Genomic DNA, 21,550 nt, shown 5'->3' with positions numbered 1-21,550 from the left:
AATGCTCAGGCACGTTCCATCAGCTCCAGCCCCAAAAAGCGGCGAATGTGCCGGGAGCGTGGAGGTGGAGGGGGTGGGGAACGGTGAGATGTCTTCCCTTCCACCTCTCGGGTCCCCCAAAAGGCTGGTGCAAGAGATTGGGGCAGGAAACGCTGGCTCTCTTGAACTGGTGGAAGCTACGCCTTCTCTCTCTCTCTCTCTCTCTCTCTCTCTCTCTCTCTCTCTCTCTCTCTCTCTCTCTCTCTCTCTCTTTCTCTCTCCCCCTCCCACTCTTTCTTTCTCTCTTTCTCTCTCTCTTTTTTTTACTCCTCCCAGGAAGCTATGATAGACACTTCGGTGCGGCGCTCTTCCCCCCATCTGAGTGGAGGAGTTGAAGAGTCTCATTATAACAGCCAATGCAGCCGCCATCCACGCACCAGCAGAAAAGCATGTCCCATTTAAATACACCCACGCAGCCTCGGCTCCCTTAGCAGCGCTGCGCTGCCGCCTTGGCCGCTCGCAGCAGCAGCAGCAGCAGCAGCAGCAGCAGCAGCAGCAGCAGCAGCAACAGCAGCAGCCCACTCGTGTCTCCTCCTCCTCCTCTTCCTCCTCCTCCTCGTTCCTCTCCTCCTCCTCCTCCTTCTCCTCCTCCTCCTCCTGCTGCTGCTGCTGGTGCTGTTGGGGCAGGGCGCCGAGCCGAGGCGGACTGCCTGGCCACCGGACCTCGCTCACTCGCTCTCTGCAGCTGCTACTGCTCGGACTGCTGCGGGAGGGCGCTGGGGGGCTCGACCCCCACCCGCGTGAGGACGGCCCGCCCCTAGAGCTAGGGGGCATTTCAGGGGACTGCCGGGGCGCCCCGGGCTCCGTTTGCCGGGCGAAGGAGCCAACATGGCGAGCGACTCCCCGGCTCGCAGCCTGGACGAGATCGATCTCTCGGCCCTGAGGGTGAGCTTGGGCGCTCTCGGCGCCTCCCTTCTTTCTCCTCCCCGGGGCGTCTGGATCCCCCCATCTAGAGGCATCCATCCTTAGTGGACCGCGGCTGGGGGTGGGGACGGGAGCGGCGCGAGGAGGAGGGGGAGAAGGCTGGGGGCTCGGAGCTCTGGGGGGGATCTGCTTGGGGCTGTTTGCATCCGGGGGGCTGCTCTAGAGGCACTTGGCTCCAGGCTGGCGATGGACGCGTGCCCCGATGGACTGACGGACAGACGGACGGATAGACTGGGGTGGAGAGCTTGATGCTTAGAAAGGGAGATGCCCGGGTGTATCGTAGTGGGGTGTGTATGTGTGTGTGTGTGTGTGTGTGTGTGTGTGTGTGTGTGTGTGTGTGTGTGTGTATAGGAGCAGCTCACGCCGCCGTTTACCTTTCACTAGGGCTGTGTGTACAACACCCAGCTCCAGAGGGCCACTGTAAGCCACCTGCTCCCGGATGCCCACTCCTGGCGGGCATCGGGCGAACGCTGGAAGGCTCGGAGCAATTCCCCTTGGGCGAGAATACCATAGTAATCAGTGTGCAAAAAGGCTTCCACCTCTCCGAGGCAGTCTGCCAGGCGGCGCTGCCCCTTCGGAATCGGGCACACGGTGCCAGGACTCGGGTCCGGGCAATCCAGCCCAGCCCTCTCCCGGCTTTCCCAGGGCTACTACCTGCAGCCTTTCATTAGAGCCCAGCTCTCCGGGAGCGCCGGCTGGCGTCGGGAAGGGAAGCCGGCCTCAAAGCCAGGATGGCTACGCCGGACTTGCCCATCTCAACATTCTTGCCTCCCCCTCAGCCATGCTCCGGGTCTGGCTTTCCCTCCTGTAGGGAGCTCTTCAGGGCTGGCTCACCGTCCTCCCCTCCCCCAGTCACCTTTATTTAAGCCTTGAACTCCGCCTTAGCTTAGGCTGCTGGTCTGTCCAGTGATGTTTCAGTTTTGTGACAACCGAAAAGAGAGAGACAGAGACAGAGACAGAGATAGAGAGACAGAGACAGACAGAGAGAGAGAGAGAGAGAGAGAGAGAGACTCGTGTGTGTGTGTGTGTGTGTGTGTGTGTGTGTGACCCGCCATCAGACCAATTCACCTTCTTGGGAAACTCACTCGGATCCCGATGCTCTGTATTGACCAAGACATCCCTAAGATAGAATCCATTTTGCCGCCGCCCGTGGTTTTTAACAGCCAAATATCAGAAACCTCGATGCTGGCAGGATGTTTTCTTTTCTCCCTCCCTCCCCCACCCCCCCAACATTTGAAGCTAAGGGGATTTATTTTCTTGCCATTTTAATGAAACGCTGCCTACTGAAAACTGGATGGGGGTGGAGGACTTTAAAGGAGGAGGAGAAGATTGGGGACCAATTTAAGAAATGCTCATTAGCTTTGCACATTACAAAAATAGCATTTCCCTGCGTTTGATGGGTCCAGGGTCAGTGAAACTGAATGGGCAGGTGGAGGATCCCAAATGTCTGTTATGTTCTTCCTGGTGGGGAGATAGGGGGGATAAAACCTGTTTCCGAGGGATGCTATATATTTTTTTTATTATTATTTTTAGTTGGGGTAGTATTTCTTTAATGCTTTAGAAGCTTGCATTAAATCCTCCCTCTCTTTTCATATATTTTAGGGAGCTATTACTGTGATGGAGAAAATCTTGGCACATTTTCTTGGAATAACCATTCACTTAAATCGTCTCTCTCTCTCTCTCTTTCTCTCTCTCTCTCTCTCTCTCTCTCTCTCTCTCTCTCTCTCTCTCTCTCTCTCTCTCTCTCTCTCTCTCTCTCTCTCTCTCTCTCTCTCTCTCTCTCTCTCTCTCCTTCCCTCCCTCCCTTTCCCTTTTCCAACCCCCAACTTTCCATTCTTTTGGTCCCTGTTGGGGGAAGGGGGGAAACGACTGACAGCTGGAAGTCTGAAGGAGTAGCCATAGCGTTTGCAGAGATGTGACCATTCAATCTTGTATTGGGGAGGGGGAAGCTCATTTGACTTTTAAGATGAGAGTTTGGGGAGCCCTTGCCCTGCTGAACACCCCATTCATAAGGGACGGTCTGTTGTGACCATTTTTGGCAAAACTAAGGGGCTCTGAGGTTGTGAGTGAGTAGTTTTAACATGAGTTTTTTTTTTTTTTCTTTATTAAATGCAGCTATTCCTATGTCCTACTTTCTGCACCCTTGAGTAGTGTGGCTGTAGGAGAGTGAGCGGTGGCAGCTTAGTAGTTCAAGGTGCAGAGAAAATGGGAATCAGGTATCAGGGACTGGAACAATGGGAATCACATGTGCGGTTTCTCTTAGGAGAGTGATCCCAGGCAGTTCCCTCTGTGGGGAGAGCTTTGATGATTTCCAAGTTGAGGGCGATGCTCGCCTTTATCTCGGTTCCCATGGAGGGTTTTGGGCAAGCCTGTGTCAGATCTGAAGGCACACGGGGCTATGTTGGCAGCAGCCATAACCAGTGGGCAGAGCTGGCCTGGTGCTCTCCGTAGCCCCCTTCCTGCTCCCCGCCTTTCTCACCAGTGTTTCAGAATGCCCAGTTGGGATCCCGTACTGGAACTGACCAGCAAGCTCGGGGCCGGCCGCTTCTCGGGCATGCTGCCAGGCAAGGGTGGGAGGCAAGATGGCAATGGCAAAGCACCAGGGACGAGAGCAGGAGGAAGGAGCACTGGCGAGGGAGGAGTCCACAAGGAGACACAGCTTAGGCTGAGGCAGGATGCCAAATTGCCCCCAAACTAGAATGATTCCTTTGGGATCCATAGCAGAGCTCTCGATGAGGAAAAGGGATAGGAAGGATGAGTGATGTCTCCTGGATCTTCACAGATCAGAATCATTCCTGCCTTCCTGCTCTGAAGAGCCATCCTGCTCTGAGAAACCCGATTTGGGATTAGAAAAGCAGGGCTATTGTGGAGTTCCCTGAAAGGCTGCCAAGGTCAGGAGCTTTCAGGATGCTTTGCCTGCAAGCTGCAATCCTCCAGATACTTCAGGGCCTCGAGGATGGTTTGTAGAACCTGGACCCAGCTCTGGGATGGGATCAGATGCACAGTGCCCAGTCCTTTCTGTGAAAGCCCTTCATCCTCCTTTTGGCTCCATATTGTTGTCCTCAGCTGGCGTTCCCAGCCTGGAACTGTGTCTGAATTCTCCCAAAATAGTAACAATGCATAATTTAAATGAGAAACCTCTTACAGCTACTATCATTTACATTATGCAGCATTTTGATGGTTTCTAAGTGAGAGAAGAAGAGGATTCCTATTGAGTTAGAAGATGGATCTGCTATGCCCAACATATCTATCATTGATTGGCGGAGGTCACAAGGGTCACAAATAGACTGAGAAATTACAGTGGTTTTGTAAAACGTTAGAGCCAAAGGGACTTTGGAGATCATCTGAACCAACCATTTCTCTCCCTTTACTTAAATATGGGAAGAAACTGAGTTTCAGAGAGATCAACAAAGGTCACAGACACTTAGGGAGAAGAGACTGGAAGATTCTTTAGGTTTCCCAACACCAAGTACTCTGTACTTTCCATCACCCTCCGTGACTGAATTTGAATCATTCTGAGCACTAAACATGACGGTAGTCTGACAAGGTTAATGAAATTTCAGTGTTTGGAAAAGAAGAAAAACACCTGATTTCAGGCAGATCATAGATATACCAGATGCTTCAAGTCTGCTACCTCCCCTAAAAAGGTATCCTGAGCCACATGCTTCCTCTAAGAGGTGAATGATTAAACAATGGAGTATGATTGTTCTCTTCTTAGAGATCTCTGGGGAATGATCACTTTGTAGCCCACTATTCCAGCAATCAATGTGTGATTTTGGAGGAGAGAGAGAGAGAGAGAGAGAGAGAGTGAGTAAGGGAAATGTGTATGGTGTGTATGTGTGTGTGCGTGCACGTGTGTGCTTGACATGTGTATTTTTCACCTTTCTGTAGGAAAGGCAGCATAGATAATATAGACTTGTCCACACATAATAACCTTGTCATTAATATACATGCATATGTATAGATTGATAAGACCTGGAAAACCAATTTGCATATTCAAAACTTAGGTTTGGAATAAGCCTTGATTATATCATATTAGAGGGAATTTGTTGCTAGCCTGAGATGAATACATTGATAAATACAGATCCTGAGGTTTTATTATGGATCTACTTCCATCAATATGATAATCTTTTGAATAAATGGATTAATCTCTATAATGGAAAGCAGTGGATCTGCATTCAAATCCAGTTTTTGCAATTTATCTGTATCTTGGGCAAATGACTTCTCTCAGAGCCTCAATTTCCTCCTCTGTTAAATGAGGTTAGATTAGATAGCTTCAAAGAGCTTTTTGACCTTTAGATCTATGATCCTAGGAACATGAGGCGAAAAGTTCCCCTTCTTACTGTGGTGACTCTGGGCAAGTATTTCTGTGTTTCCCATTTCTTATCTTCTCCATTTCACACCAGGTTTTTGAGGAGATTATCACATAAAGAAAATAATATGAAAGCTCTGAATGTCAATGTTATTAAATTATTCTTAATTATTAAAAAGTGGGAGAGAGGATGTATGGTATAGTGGATGGATATTATTGGAGTTCCTAGGATTAAACCCTATATTTTGATCCCTCTCGGCTGAACAACTCCACAGAACTGTCTGATACTATAATTTGTAGAACACGTGCCTGTTGGTTTTGATAGCAAATCCCCCCCATTGAGAGTTCATTATGTCAGTGGAAATCGCAGATCCATTTTCTGCACTTCCTTCTCCCTCAGATCTCTTTTTGAACCTTTATCCAATTAGAACTCTATTTTGGCTGAATGTTTCTTTTAGAATTGGAGAGATGGGGTTGGTCAAAATAATGAGATCAGCGTGGTATAATGGCTAGAACTCCTGACTTTGAGTCAGAAAGGATTTGGGTTTGAATATTACCTCCAATACCTACAAGGTGAGTGACCCTGCCAGGCTATTTCCCTTCAGCCTGGTTTTTTTTTTTTTTTTTTTTCATATTCAAAATGGGAATAATAATCTCCCTAGTGATTTTCTCACAAGGTGGGGATGAAGCTCAAATGAAATAATGCCTATAAAATAACAGGGAAACTTGAAAGTACTGTTTAAAAGTCAGCTATGACCTATTAAAATGAGAGAGAATGCAGTGGTAAACATCTTTTTTTTGGCACTTTGGTGGGAGTGGGGACTGAAATAATTAGAAAAAAAGGGATGGAATCACAGATTTTAGAATTGGAAAGGTTCTTTGAGGTCATTTAAGTCTCTTAATTTTCCTAGGAAGACACTTTAGAAATCATTTGAACCAAGTTCTCATTTTACAGAAAGGAACTGGATTTTAGAGAGTTAAAAGCCACATGGAGGCAGATAGGTGCCACAGTGGATAGAGTACCAGAAGACTAGAGTTCAAATGTGACTCCAGACACTCACTAGCTCTGTGACCCCGGGCAGATCACTTCAACCTGTTTGCTTCAGTTTCCTCATCTGCAAAATGAGCTAGAGAAGAAAATGGCAAATCGCTCCAGTATCTTTCCCAAGAAAACCCCATGTGGGATCGCAAAGAGTTGGACGCAACTGAACACTAACCACGGGATAATAGATAATAAATGGGATTTGAACTCAGGTCCTCTGATCCTAAATCCATATATTCCCTATATTAAGGTGCCTCCCGGTTTATGAAAAGGGGGGTTGAAATCCAGAGATTGCAGTGGATAGAAGTTGGTCTTCTTGGTGTTAAACATATTTTTCATTTTTAGTAACCGAGGTTATAGGATTAAGAATGGATAAGGGTTTAGAGAGCATTGACTTTCATCAATATGAGAATATTGATGAGAAGACCTCCAGTCTTCTCCCATTTGACAGATGGGGAAACTGAATTGAAATAACCTGCCCAAGATAACACAAGTAGTAAGAATTACACCCTCGGGAGGCCCCACTCTTTCTTCAGTCAATCAACTAAAAACATTTATTATTCAATATAGTTTAATGAGTCTAGCCACTTTGAACGTGGCCTTATTTCAGACAGTTTTAGGAGGTGGGCAGCAGTGGCATTATTAAGCTGATCATATATTAACAGAATATTATTCCATCAGGTTTTCATCATAAAAATGACTCTGAACCCTCCTGAACGTGTCTATGAAAAGCATTTTCTGGGAATCCTTTGCTATTATCTAGTGGATTATTCTGATCATTATAAGAATATCTAAGTAGCAACACCCATGTCCCATACCCATGGCCCTGATAAGGATTTATTTTTACTCAGTAGAGGCTTTAGCACAAAAGGAAAGGTGGGTTATCTTGAGCTCATTATGCATAAGTACTCAGGTAGGAGGTCATAGGGCATTCTAAGGGATGAATCCCTAATATGGTGCTTCCACAGAACTCTCCCATGGGCTTGCTAGCTTATCTATTTGGCCTTTTGACATTCAATGGTTTTCACTTCTCGGCCCTGAAATTGAAAGCTAGAGACTCCATATGTAGTCAGTGATGGAGGGAGGAGGGCTCCGTACCTAAAGCAGCAGCTGAGACCTGATGATTGAGGGTGTGATGGGTCTACTCCGGGGCAAAGTCACTGAACAACCAGTAGCTAATGCAGTGTTCCAAAGAATTGGTTAAGACTTGAGTGTGAAAGATGGCCTGGTGCCGAATCGGGGCCTTCTGTCTTGCTGATAGAGCTGACAATCTGATAGGAGAACCTGATCTTATGGAACAGAAAATTCCAGGAATGCTTTTAGAATGAAATTTTATTTGGAGCATAAGCTGGGAGATAGTAGTAGTGGTGAGGGAAATCTTAGACAATGTTGCATAAATTCTGGCTCTAATCTCTTTCTTCCTTTATCAGGTGAAGATTGTTTTCCCAGTAGATTCCCAGCCATGAAATTTTCTATTCAAAGTCATCACAAGTCATTTTAGAGGAGCGACTTCAATTTCTTCAATTATATATGTTTAAGTAAATTTAAATTTGCTAAATATTTAGAGCAGAAAGTGTGGTACAGAGCATCAAAGAGCACTTGATTTGAAGTCAGAGGACTTGGTGGGTTAAGGCTGTAACTGTTAATGATTATGGAAATGAAATATTTAAAAAATATCCATGTAGGATGCTATTAGAATGATCACAAATGACCCTTGAAACCTGTGAACATAGAAGAAAAACTCTTCAAGGACAGCCTCTGGTTTGACTTGGGCAAATGACTCCACTTTCTGGGCCTGAATTCTCTCAACCATGAAAGAGGAAGCTGAATGAGAAGACCCAAAGCTTCCTCTAAAACTTATAATCCTGTGTGTGTGTGTGTATACATACACATATACATATATACACACATATGCATACACATATGTTTTCATCTCAATATTTATTATCTTTCCAACCAGAGTATTCACGCAAGGTTATAGCTCATACAGACACAATAAATCTATGGGGTTACTCTATCTAGGATATCTGTATGTATTCATACATGTTTGCATTTACATGTGTGCATACATATTGACAGATTTTGAGACTCCAGCACAGAACATCAGTGGGGTGCGGGAGACCTGAACCTCTAAAACATACTGATTTCTGCCTAGATTTCTTTTTTAAAGGACCATGCCTTCAACCCATATCACTCTGACTTTCAAGGCTTGAGTCTCACCTGGTCATTGTTTAAGTTCTGATGACTCAGGGAGAGTGTATTTAGCAAATGTTTCTGTTCTGACTAAAATCCCGAGGGTATTCCCCTCCCAGATTGATTTTTTTTTTTGGCTCTGTAAAAGAGGTCATTCTTTGCCTGGTACCTACCCCTAATCACTGACTAGACATTGCCCCAGTCAGATTGAAACCCGGAAAAGGCTTTTGCTGAAAAAGGCCAAGGTTTCCCATTGCATCAGGGGCCATTTCCAGGAATCCTGATCTAGATCTTGCAACTGGACCTAGAGGGCTCCAGAGGAGTGGGACCGGTATCTTTGGACTCATTTAACTCCAATTCACTTGCAAGTCATGAAATCACCTTCCTGAGGTCAGGGTCCTTTTGGAAGGAAGGACAAACAAGGTGTAAATTATGGTGCAATGTACAGCCTCCTAGTACAGTGTTTCTCCCATTAATACTCTCTGTAAGGGAGTGGCAGATCTATATCCATGGAGGAAGTTTCCATATTAGGAGTTCCCTGCCCTGACAGACTCACAGATCCAGGCAAAAATACACACACACACACACACACACACAAGTACAGTGTGTGTACTGTAGTTTCAGAAGGGCTAGAGTAGATATTATCTGTATAGAAAATAGGAACTTCCTGAATTAGGAAATGGGGAAATTTTGTTGTTCAGTTGTCTCTGTGATCCCTTTTGGAGGTTCTTATGTCAGAGATACTAAAGTGATTTGCTATTTCCCTCTCCAGCTCATTTTACACATGAGGAAACTGAGGCAAACAAGATTAGGCGATTTGCTAGGGTCCCATAACAAGGGTCTGAGATTAGATTTGAGCTCTCTTTGAGGGTAGAGATTTTTATAATTTTTCCCTTTGCATCCCCATTCTGTTACTATGTTTTAAACCAATTGGGGGCTTGGTGGATTTATTGAAGGCCACCAGAATTGGCCACATGAGACACGGGCAGCTTGGTGATGCAGTGGATAAAGTGCCCAGCCTTGGAGAACACCAGGCCCAGCATTAAAAACGCTCATCTTCCTGAGTTCACAGTCTGAGATGTTAGCTATGGGAGCCTACACAAGTCATTTAACTCTGTTTGCCTCAGTTTCTTCAGCTGTAAAATTAGCTGAAGAAGGACATGGCCAACCCTGCAGTATCTCTGCCAGGAAACCAAGAGATGACACATGGAACAACAAAACACTTGTTGAATTGCTGAATTGACCCTGGGGGTAAAAACTTGTTTTGTTGTATGACTGATTAGGGCCCTAGTTGTCTTCTAGGAAACAGGAAGTCATAACAAAATGCAGCCTCCAGGATCTTTAAATGTTTAGCCTGGAGTGATTGTGAGGGTTGGTGGCTGATATTTCACAACCAAGTCTTTACAGCCCTAAGTTCCTTTAAAATTCTAGGAGACCATTAAAAAAAAAAAAAAAAAAAGTCAGATGATTTAAAAAAAATCCAGATAGTAAAGGACTGGGAAGCAAAAAAGGTGATGCATTTTTTAAAGATCTTAGTCTTATCTCCTTTGATAAAGGTTATTGTTTACTCTTCTTAGAGTTCCAATCTTTAATTTGGTAGGATCCTAGAGTGAGAAACCCAGGCCAGCCACCTCATCTAGTCAAGCCTCCTCACTATTTCTTTTTATTATTATTTTTTTTATTTACAAGTTATATGCATGGGTAATTTTTCATCACTGATCTTTGTGAAATCTTCTGTTCCAACTTTTCCCCTCTTTCCCCCCACCCTCTCCCCTAGATGGCAGGTAGTCCCATACATGTTAAATATGTTAAAGTATATGTTAAATACAATATATGTATACATATTTATATAGTTATCTTGCTGCACAAGAAAAATCAGATTTAGAAAAAGGTAAAAATAACCTGAAAAGGAAAATAAAAATGCAAGCAGACAATAACAGATCTACTCACTATTTCAAATGAGGAAACTGAGACTCAGACTTGTGACTTAGTCAAGTAAGGGCTAAAGGCTGGATTTGAATCCAGGTTTTCTGATTTCAGAGTCAAGTATTTTCTTACTATGCCGTCAGCAAAACTTAAATAGTTTAGTGGAAAAAGCACTGGTTCTGGAGACAGAGAACCTGGAATCGAATGTTACCTTTGATGCTGACTATATCTGTGACCTCCTGAAGGTAATTTAATCTCCCAGGGCCCTAGTTTCCTCAACCATAAAAATTAAGGGGTTAGGGCTGGTGAACTAGGTGGCCTTCTAAGCTCTAGAATCCTAAGAATAATAATCATGTCTTATATATTAAGACACAATTCCTGGCCTATTATGAAATCCTTCAGAAGTGTGTTTCTGAATAGAGATGGGAAAGGAATACACATTTATTAAGCACCCATGTACCATGGATTGTGCTAAGTGGTTTACAAATATTAACTCAATTGAATGGGACTGAAAGTTCCTAATATATTTCTCTAATAGCACAGATAGTTTGTTTTCCTTATTTTTAGTTTGGATTATATTTTTATTTTTTTTTTTAAATAAGGCCCTTGAAATTATTTGAATCAATCCATCAAGCGTTCATTAAGTTCCTACTTTGTTATATGGTATTGCTCTACCAGGGATTCTCAAACTATGGTCTGCGGGCCAGATGCGGCAACTGAGGATGTTTATCCCCTTCACCCAGGGCTATGAATTTATGAACAAAGTTTTTGTTTTTACTATAGTCCGGCCCTCCAACAATCTGAGGGACAGTGAATTAAATAGGGGGCCACCCCTATTTAAAAAGTTTGAGGACCCCTGCAAGTTAAGCCATAGAGGTGCACAGATAATACAACCCTTGCCCACTTCAAGCTTATATTCTTCTGGGTAGATTGAAGATGTAAACTTATAGGCACATACATCATCATTTGGGGGAAAGGGAGGGAATACTAACAACTAACTTTGGGTCCCCAAAGGAGATCATATATGAGTTGAAGGAATTAAAATTGATAAAGTAGTAGAAGGAGAAATTCTGGTGGGGATGGGGGGAGATTGCCCATGCAAATGACACAGAGGTGAAGATGGGAAATGAACTTCAGGAAGGGAAAGTAGACTGAAAGCTTATGTACATGAAGGGAATTAATGAAGCCAGAGTCAGGTTGTGAAGGATATTAAAGGCCAAGATGAAGAATTTGAATGTTATCCCAATCAAAAGAGAGCCACTGCTCCTTTTTGAGCAAGGGACACTCGTTTTAAGAGAATAATATTAGCAAGTGTGCAGAGGATTGATTGGAAAAGAGACTGTGAACCAGGAGTAAAATCAAAGAATTGTTGCAGCAGTCTAAGTGGAGAAGTATTAACTAGAGAGGTGGCTGTGTTGTGGAAAGAAGGGGCAGATCTGAGAGATGCTCCAGAGGAAGAATTAGCAAGATTTAGCATTAATAATTAGATATAGTAGGTATGGAAGAAAGCAGAATAAAATATGATTCTGAAGTTGTGAACCCAGTGACTACAAAGATGGTAAACCCGTTGATAGATGGTAAATATTTGGATAAAATAGAAATTAAGATTTTTTTAAAGATCCAGACCTTCAACATATATCTGGTTCCTAATGCAAAAGCCAGCTTTGATTCCATAAGATGGCACACTTTGGATATAAGTGCTGAGATGGGCTGGCTTGTCTTTGGATGAAGCCCAATAGAAGCCCTGTTAGTTCCCATGGTACTGATTGTAGGAAAAATGAATTTTCAATAGCTCTTTATTTATAATGACTGTTTTTTAATCAATGAGATTGGAAGTTTGGCAGTATTGAGCAGACTGATGTAGTTGATGGATCCAGCAATATCCTTTGTTATACACTCATTTAATTCATCTGTATAGTGGGAAAAATCTCGGATAGAGCCAGAAGACCTGGACTTAAATCCCAGTTCTTCCCATGAACTTGCTTTATGTGAATATTTCCATTTCGCTGTGCCTCTTCTGTAAAATGGAGGGAGTCTTGATGGTCTCTGAGATCCTTGCTGCTAAGTAACTGTGTGACTTCAAGTAATCTAGAATGAAGGCATTGTACTGGAACAGTGGTGTTAAACTCAACTAGAAATAAAGGACACTTTATTTATTTATTTATATAGATCCTTCTGGGCCATAGATTGAACTTAGTTTTAAAATGTGATGTTATATGTTTTATTTATTTTGTCAAATATTATATTTGTTATTATTTTTGTCAAGTTATTTTATGAAATAAAATTATTTTTTGTTAAATATTTCTTGGGGCAGCTAGGTAGTACAGTGGATAAGGTACAGTCAGAAAGATTCATCTTTGTGAGTTCAAACTGGCTTCAGACACTTACTAGTTGTGTGACCCTGGGCAACTCACTTAATTCTGTTTATTTCAGTTTCTTCATCTGTAAAATCAGCTGGAGAAGAAAATGGTCAACCACTCTAGTATCTTTACCATGTAAACTTTAAATAGAGTTACAAAGAGTCAGACAATGATGGAAACTGAAGCTACTGAACAACAAGAAAAAAATATATTTCCCAGTTACATTTTAATCTTATTTGGCTGCACTGGGGAGTGTTGTGGGAATCTATTTTCTGCTGTCAAATTGGTATATCCAAAGCCCAGGTGTGCCCAGGTCACTCCCGTCTCAGAAGGCTTTAAGATAAAAATATATTTGCCTCTTTTTGGCATTTGGTATTACTTTTCCAGGCTGATGATCCATGACTCTCTTTCACAGAGTCCACGTTCCGGCCACAACCAGCCTTCCCTACACAAGATTCCATCTCTCTCCTTTTTCTTTTCTGTTGGCCATCTTCCTATGCCTGGAATATATATGTATGTATGTATATATGTATATATTCTTAACTATCCTTCTTAATTATTTCTTCAAAACCATATATATTCCTTCTTTAACTGTTTCTTCAAATCCATAACTCCCCTCAAAGCTCATTTCAAGCCCATGAGGCCTTTTGTGATTACTTCCCAGCAAGAAGCATTAATTATCCAATAAATTCCAAGTCTACTATTAGGTACAGAGGGCGTCCGGCCTGTACTTTAGGAATATCAATTTGGCAGCAAGGAGGAAAATGGATTGGAAGGGGGGTGCTGGATGTAGAGACCGCGACAAGGGAAGGAAAGGCAACAAGGACATGAACCATGAAGATTTTGGATTGAAGAGAAAGAAAGGGACAGATGGGAGAAGATGGGAAGTCAGCATCCACAAGGATGTGGAGACTTGTGAATCTGGAGATGTGTTTGGAGGCAGGAAGCATAGCATTAATAATAATAATAACTTCATTTTAGACAAGTTACTTACCTAATGTCATACTGACAGGAAGTAATAGTAATATCAATCCCTCTGATAGCACACTTGGTACACTTTCCACTACTGTAGAAGTTGTCTGTTTTATCATATGTTGATTAGTAAGTTCTCCTCAGCCCTTTCTTTCATGCACATCGAGTGTTTTCAGTCATGTCCAACTCCCCATGGTCCCATTTGAGGTTTTTTTGACAAAGATACTGGAGGGCTTACCATTTCCTTCTCCAGATCATTTTTACAGATGAGGAAACTGAGATAAATAGTCATGCAGCTTATTAAGTACTTGAGGCTAGATTTTAACTTGCCAACATGAATTTTTTTGACCCACACTTTATCCATCATGGTCCCTACCCCAGCTTCACGGACATCATTGTGGGTAAAATGTTTCCCCGGACACCCATATCCCCCTGTACATTTCTCTCTCTGCCCTCCGAGCTGGCCCAGATTTGGAGAGGGTTTTATTTTCCCTATTTCTCATTGAACAAAAGAGGCAATGGTTCCCAGTTTGTCATCCGAATCTATTATTGCAGTCAGGTTTTACAAAGGTGGAAATTAATTGAACCAGAATGTAGTGTGTATGTGTATGTGTGTGTGTGTGTGTCTATATGATTAAATGTGGAATATTGTGGAATGAATGTATATGTAATTGTATAGATATATATGTATTTATGTGTGTATATACAGAGTGCAGAACACCAAGGCAGGAGAGCCCTGGTAGAGCTCGAAAGCCACCGTCCAAGCATCAGAGGGCAAGCTATCTCCCAGATTTCAGATCACCAATTATATAGAGACCTTTTCTAAATTAAACCATTCTGAAATGTTTACGCCTAGGGAGTGAGTAGGCTTGGAGAAGTCCCCTGACAGCGTGCCTTGTGTCACAACCAGTAACTGCAGAGTCCATCAGGCCTTCCCTCTGGAAGTCTGCCAAGCAGGTTTACAGAGTGGGACATGGGCAGCCCACAGCTCTTTCTTCCTCTCAGAAGCCCAGAGGCCCATCCCTGATTAACCTGTTGTATCATCCAAAGCAGTCGATTCAAGGTAAAATCCTTGCAGGACCTTTCTGGGATCTAGCTTTGGGCCCCCAGAAGCCAGATTTCTTTTCCAGTGATTCACACATTACCCAGAAGGCTTGGACTTCTAGGAATTATTTAAAAATAACTCTAAATCTCTTGGGAACAACTTTCAAACACCACAACTTTCCCTTCTTTCTTCCTTGTGATTCTTTTAAAAGCTTAATTAGCCAATTAGCTTGAGGCCTTTGGTAGCTTAGAGATACAAGCTTTTTTCCTTGAGCAGCCTCAAAAATCTAGACTCTTAAGTAGTTTTAAAATGAGCAGTGATTTTTTAAAATCTTATTTTTATTGGTAATTATTTCACCCTACCCAGTAAATCACCTGCTATAACAAGGATTTCCTCCCATTCCCACTTAATATAATTCCCCTCCCCCAATTATATGAAAAGATACTTTTCAAGGTTCACTTATTATAAGATTTTGAGTTCCAAATTTTTTCTCCCTCCCTCTTTTTCTGCCCCCCTTCCCAAGATGGGAGGCAGTCTGATATAGGTTATACACATACAATTATGTAAAGCATGTGTCTATATTAGGTTGTAAAAGAAGAGTCAGAACAAAAGAGAAAAAATACGACAACAAAAAAGCAATAAAAATGAAAACAGTGTATTTCATCTGCATTCAGATCTATGGTTCTTTCTCTGGATGTGAATAGCATTTTCCATCATGAGTCTTTGGGAATTGTTTTGTATCATTGTATTGCTGAGATGAGCTAAGTCTATGATAGTTGATCATCACACGGTGTGACTGTCACTGTATATAATGTTCTGGTTCTGCTCACTTTACTCGGCATCAGATCATGCAAGCTTTTCCAGGTTTTTCTGAAATCTACCTGCTCGTTATTTCTTACAGCACAATAGTATCCCATTACATTCATGTACCACAACTTGTTCAGCCATTCCCCAGTTGATGGGTATTCACTCAATTTCCAGTTCTTTGCCAATACAAAAAGAGCTGCAATAGATATTTTTGTACATGTGGGCCCTTTCCCCCTTTTAAATGATCTCTTTGAGATATAGAAGGAGGAGTCCTATTGCTGGATCAAAGGGTTTGTCCTTTGGGCATAATTCCAAATTGCTTTCCAAAATGGTTGAATCAGTTCACAAATTCACCATCAATGCATTAGTGTTTTCCCACATCTTCTCCAACATTTCTCTTTTTTTTTTTTCTGTCATATTGGTCATTATGATAGGTATGCAGTGGTATTTCAGAGTTGTTTTAATTTTCATTAATCAACAGTGATTTAGAACATTTCTCATATGATATAGATAACTTTAATTTTTTCATCTGAAAATTGTTTATATCATTTGACCATTTATCATTTGGAGACGACTCTGTTTTCTATATATAGTAGAAATTAGGTCTTTATATCAAAAACATTGGTTGCAATTGGCTGCAAAAATTGTCCCAATTTTCCGTTTTCCTTCTACTCTTGATTACCTTGGTTTTGTGTAAAATCTTTTTAATTAAAATGATCAATTTTGAATTATATAATCTTTGTTCATAAATTCTTCCTCCAAATATCTGGTAGGTAAACTATTCTTTGTTTTCCTAATTTGCTTATGGTATTACCTTTTATGTCTAAATCATATACCTACAGTGACCTTATCGTGGTACAGGGTGTGAGATGTTCCTATATGTCTAGTTTCTGCTGTACTATTTTCAAATTTTCCCAGCAGTTTTTGTGAAATACTGAGTTCTCATCCCAGAAGCTGCAATCTTTGGATTTATCAAATAATAGATTTTCATAGTCTTTTACTGCTGTATCTTGTATACCTAACCTATTCCACTGATCCATTACTTTATTTCTTAGTCAGTACCAAAGAGTTTTGATGCCACTTGCCACTTTATAATGTAGTTTTAGATCTGGTATGGCTAAACCACCTTCCTTTGCATTTTTTTCCCCATTTATTCCCTTGATGTTTTTGACCTTTTGTTCTTCTGGTTGAATTTTGTTAGTTTTTCTAGTTCTATAAAGTAATTTTTGGCAGTGTGATTGGTATGGCATCGAAAAAGTAGATTCATTTTGGTAGAATTTTCATTTTTATTATATTAGCTCAGCCTACCCATGAGTAATTGATTATTTTCCTAATTGTTTAGATCTGACTTTTTTGATATGAAAGATGTTTTGTAATTGTATTCATATGGTTCTTGGGATTGTCTGGCAGGTGAACTCCCAAGAATTTTATATTATCTACAGTTATTTGTCTCTGTCTCTGTCTCTCTCTGTCTCTCTCTCTCTCTCACTGCTAGGCTTTGTTGCTCATGCATAGAAATGATTTACATCAGTTTATTTTATATCCTGCAACTTTATTAAAGTTGTTAATTATTTTATAACAACGATTTTATCTAATCTTATCTAATCTAAACTTTATCTAATAGCACATGCAATATTGTAGTCAGTCAAGAAGCATTTATTAAATGCCTGCTATATATTGGATACTGTGCTAAGGACTGAGAATCCAAAGAAAGCAAAAGACAGTCTTTGCCCTCAGAGAGTTTATAGTCCAATGGGGAAGAAAACGAGCAAAACAACAATGTGCAAACAAGACATATACAGGTTAAATTGCAAGGGAAAGGAGGAAAAGACATTTTCTCCACTCTTCTCAGGGCCAAAGCTCTAAGCCATTATAATTATACATCATTTGTTGTTTTTTTTCTCTTTGTTGTATTTTCTATTTCTTTGCTGTATTTTCTATTTCTGCTTTTTTCTGTATCACTTCACACAAATCTTCTTGTGCTTTTCTAGATTACTTTTATTTCTCACTTTGTTGTTATTGTTGTTGTTGAGGAAATTGGAGTTAAGTGATTTGCCCAGAATCACACAGCCAGGAAATGTTAAGTGTCTAAATCCAGATTTGAACTTGGGTCCTCCTGACTTCAGGGCTGGTGCTCTGCCCACTATCCAACTAGCTGCCCCTCTCACTTCTTACAGAACAGGACTCTTGCACTCCAGTCAGACACTATAATTTGGTTTGGCATCTTGTAGAATCAATAGGTATCTACTTTTATTTTTTTTCCAGCTTTTTCTTTGCTATCAAGAAAACTGTTGCTATGAATATTTTGTACATGGAGTTTTTCTGTCTAACCCTTTAAAAAGGTATAGAATTTGATTGTTTAAATTATGATTTTCTTTATATAGGAAAAATTTTAATTTTATTTTTCATTTTCTTACTATGGAAAACTTATGTGTTGGGATCCAAGTTTTCCTGCTTTGCAACAATAACAAAACAATAACAATAATGATAACTGACATTTCTATAGCACTAGGTTTTTAAAGTACTTTACAAATATCTCATTGATTAATTCTTTTGTTAAATGAAATGTCCTTCAAAAAGGAGAACGGAGAGATAGTTTTCAGACAGTATCATTCAGAGGCCCTATGAAACCAAATTTCAGCAAATGAGAATACCATAATATTAATCTGATAGTCTAATAGAAAGGGGCTTCTTGAAGGTCTTGATTCTTTTGAACTAAGGTAATTTCTGCCTAGCTCATTTTTGTAGGTATCATTATCTATCCTGTTAGAATGTAAGCTCACTGAGGGCAGGGATTGTTTGTTTGTTTGTTTGTTTGTTTGTTTGTTTTTCCTTTTCCTTTATATCTCTTGTGTAGTGCCTAGAACATAATAAGTCCCGAAGTAGCTGGGTGGTGCCATATATAGAAAGTTTGGCTTAGAACCTGGAAGACCTGAAGTCAAACCTGCCCTTAGACATTTACTGTGTGACATTGGGCAAATCACTTAATTTTTAAATGCCTCAGTTTCCTCAACTGTAACAAAAGCATAATAACAGCAAGATAAAATGAGATAATATTTTAAAAACACATAGTTTGGTGCTATATCAATGCTTATTCCCTCCCTTTGCCCTTCCCAAATAAATGCTTATGGATTGATTCAATGAGCATTTATTAAATACCTACTACCTGCCAAGTATGGAGGTTAAAAGGTAAAACATTCATCCACAATGTCCTGGATCTTTCTTTCATTTGTACTTTGGAGTGACTTGGCCAGATGAAGTCCAGTCAAGGCCAGCAGGAGCCTGTAAGCCAGGTGAATCTTAGATATGGATGATAATAATTGACATTTATTTTTCACTACTAACTTTGCACAAGGCTTTATAGAGGCTCATGGGATCTTAGTATTTGAATTGTAAGAAGACTTTACACCTTGAGAAAAAACCCCAAAATCTGGAGAAGATAACTAAAATCTCTCCATCTCAATGACGTTTTGCTTCAAGGTATCCAGGTTTCCTGGATGACTCGATTTTATAACCCAAACCCACACTTAACATGCATATAAATTATACCTGTAGAGGGTAATGGTTCATAGCTACATAGGGAAGTAGTTTGATCATTTCTATCCTAAGGTGGTTTTCAGCTGCCAATTATCAAACATTATAGTAAACTCCATGGGTGGAGTCAGCTGTAAATGTTAATTGTAAACTGTGGTTTAAATAAACACATAATAATATTGGGCATTTATAGAGTACTTTTTCATCTTCAAAGTACTTACAACCATTAACCAATTAAATACCCTTTTTGCATGTGACCTAGATACAAATGCAGTTCGAATAATTCAGATCAGGATCAGGAGAGGGGAGAAGACTATGTTAAAGTTTCACTTTAGATTTGAGGTCAGTGATTTTAGGATCTTATAAAAAACTGATGTGAATTGTTCAACTGCAGAGCAAGCTTCTTTCCCTTTTATAGATCCCAAGGAATAGTGGGAAAGTCCTTACTATGGAATTCTTTAATTATTTGGATGCACCAAATTTATCCTCTTCTGGGATTAGATTAGATCCTAAAATTGGTATTTATGAATGGCAATTTGAATTCTAACTCTGAGGGTCCCATACTGGTCATTGTTCATGAAGTATCGTAAATCCTAAATATATAAACAATTAACTTTTAAAAAAGACTCATCCCATTCCATTTACCAATAAGGACAAAGAAGAGCTACAAAATAAGTAATTTGGAGTTGAGGGAAGAAATTGTATCTGTTACATTGGATTCTACACAGTGACTAGCATATAGTAGGTGCTCAACACAAACTTGATTGATAGCAGTCCAGAGTAATTTATTAACTGCTGCTATCTATCATGTATTTCTGGGAAAATGGAGAGAGCTGGGAAAGGCACACTAAGTAAGGAAACTTCTTCCAGTCACACTGAACTGGTAATTGCATCCAAGAGTTTGACTTGCATAAGGGGATTGGTAGCTACATGGGTTCAACGTCTAGAGGTAAATGGAATCCTGGAATCAGGAAAACCTGAGTTCAAATTTGGTCTCAGCCACTTAATAACTGTATGGACCCTGCCTCAGTTTCATCATCTGTAAAATGGAGCTAATAATGGGAACTACCTCCCAGGGTTATTATAAGGATAAAATGAAGAAATATTTATAAAGCAGTTGGAAAATGTTAAAGCATTAGGAAATACTGTTAGCTATTATTGCTGTTTTTATTATTACTGTTGTGCAGGTGCTGGTATTACAACTGGATCTTCAACTCAAACCTTGCTAACTTTGAGGGCAGCTCCCTCTCTATCCACTACTCCACACTGCCTTTCTCAATGAGTTGCTATAGCACATAAACAGATATCTATGTACTTGATTGTTTGGGGTCAAATAGAGCAATCAACTCTTTAATAGAGTACATTAGCTTACCCAGTATGAGACACCATAAGGTAGAATTCAGGGGAAATGAACTGTTTTTGCACTGGATGGTCACGAATCATTCTAGCCTTTGTACCCAGGCTTCTGGGTTCTATTCTTAGGGTTCCTCATTTCTTCTTCACTTCATCCAACTAGACCGGAAGGTCCAATAGGCAAGTTAAAGCTCCCAGCAGTTGCTAGTTATCCAGTAAAGCCTTGGTGAATGAATGTGGCCTTCCACTCCAGGCAGGTGGTTCATTTGTTTGTAGAATTGACCAAATCAGGAAAGAAGAATGGAAAGAATCAGCCCATGAGAGAGATCTGGATCCAGTGCTGCCTTTGACATTCACTAGCTCTGTGATCCTGACTAAGTAATGGACCTTCTTTCTTCCTCTTCACAAAGTTCCCACCAGCCTGTGGTGCTTTTCTCAAGGTTATTCTGAGATTGGGGAGGTTAGCTACGGAGAGTGTTTTGAAAACCTTGAGGTGCCATATGCATCCACAGTTGTAGCTGCTAAGAATAATTTGTGGATACTCACGGGGATCCATGAGCTCATGATGGCAGTCCCAGCCCATCCAAACTTAGGCATCCTTTAAGACTTTCCAGAGTGGCTGCAGGGAGGGGCAGTGTTTCATCGGGTGCTCGGGGAGAGCCTTCTTCATTTTCTCTTGACGTCACCAGGACACCAATGGCGCACGTGGGTTTTTCATCAGGCATCCCTCAGTCTCATTCTGTGACCAGCCCATTTATTCTTTTCTACCCATACATTTTTGATGACATCCCTTTCAACTATGTGATTTATTATTTGTAATATGCTTTCACTTGCTTCACAATCTTCCATTTTATTTCTTTGGAGATTGTAATGTTGTGTGTATTGTACCCACTTGCTAGCTTCAGAAGAATGTTGATTTTAAAAATATGGGCTATTATAATTTTTTATTGTACTAAAATGATAGGCAGAGTGGTGGATCTGGACAAGAAGCCTTAAGGACCTGGGCTTAAGTCCCATCTCTGACTCATACTGACCATGTGACC

The 21,550-nt window shown here is 41.0% G+C and overlaps 1 protein-coding gene across 9 annotated transcripts in view; it reads left to right on the top strand.

Annotated features, from left to right (window-relative positions):
- The first annotated feature begins 607 nt into the window (after positions 1-607).
- Positions 608-21,550, top strand: part of TNIK (TRAF2 and NCK interacting kinase) — a 401,978-nt gene continuing 381,035 nt past the window's right edge. For all 9 annotated transcript variants that reach the window (XM_031957654.1, XM_031957660.1, XM_031957659.1 and 6 more), the window contains exon 1: positions 608-924. In XM_031957654.1, the coding sequence (XP_031813514.1) occupies positions 868-924 (57 nt within the window). In that variant the 5' untranslated portion in view covers positions 608-867. The remainder of the gene's footprint in view (positions 925-21,550) is intronic.

The sequence above is a fragment of the Sarcophilus harrisii genome, chromosome 3 (assembly GCF_902635505.1).
Source record: "Sarcophilus harrisii chromosome 3, mSarHar1.11, whole genome shotgun sequence".
Classification (NCBI taxonomy): Eukaryota; Metazoa; Chordata; class Mammalia; order Dasyuromorphia; family Dasyuridae; genus Sarcophilus; species Sarcophilus harrisii.
Note: the sequence above shows the minus strand (reverse complement) of the source record. Positions and strands in the feature narration are given on the sequence as shown.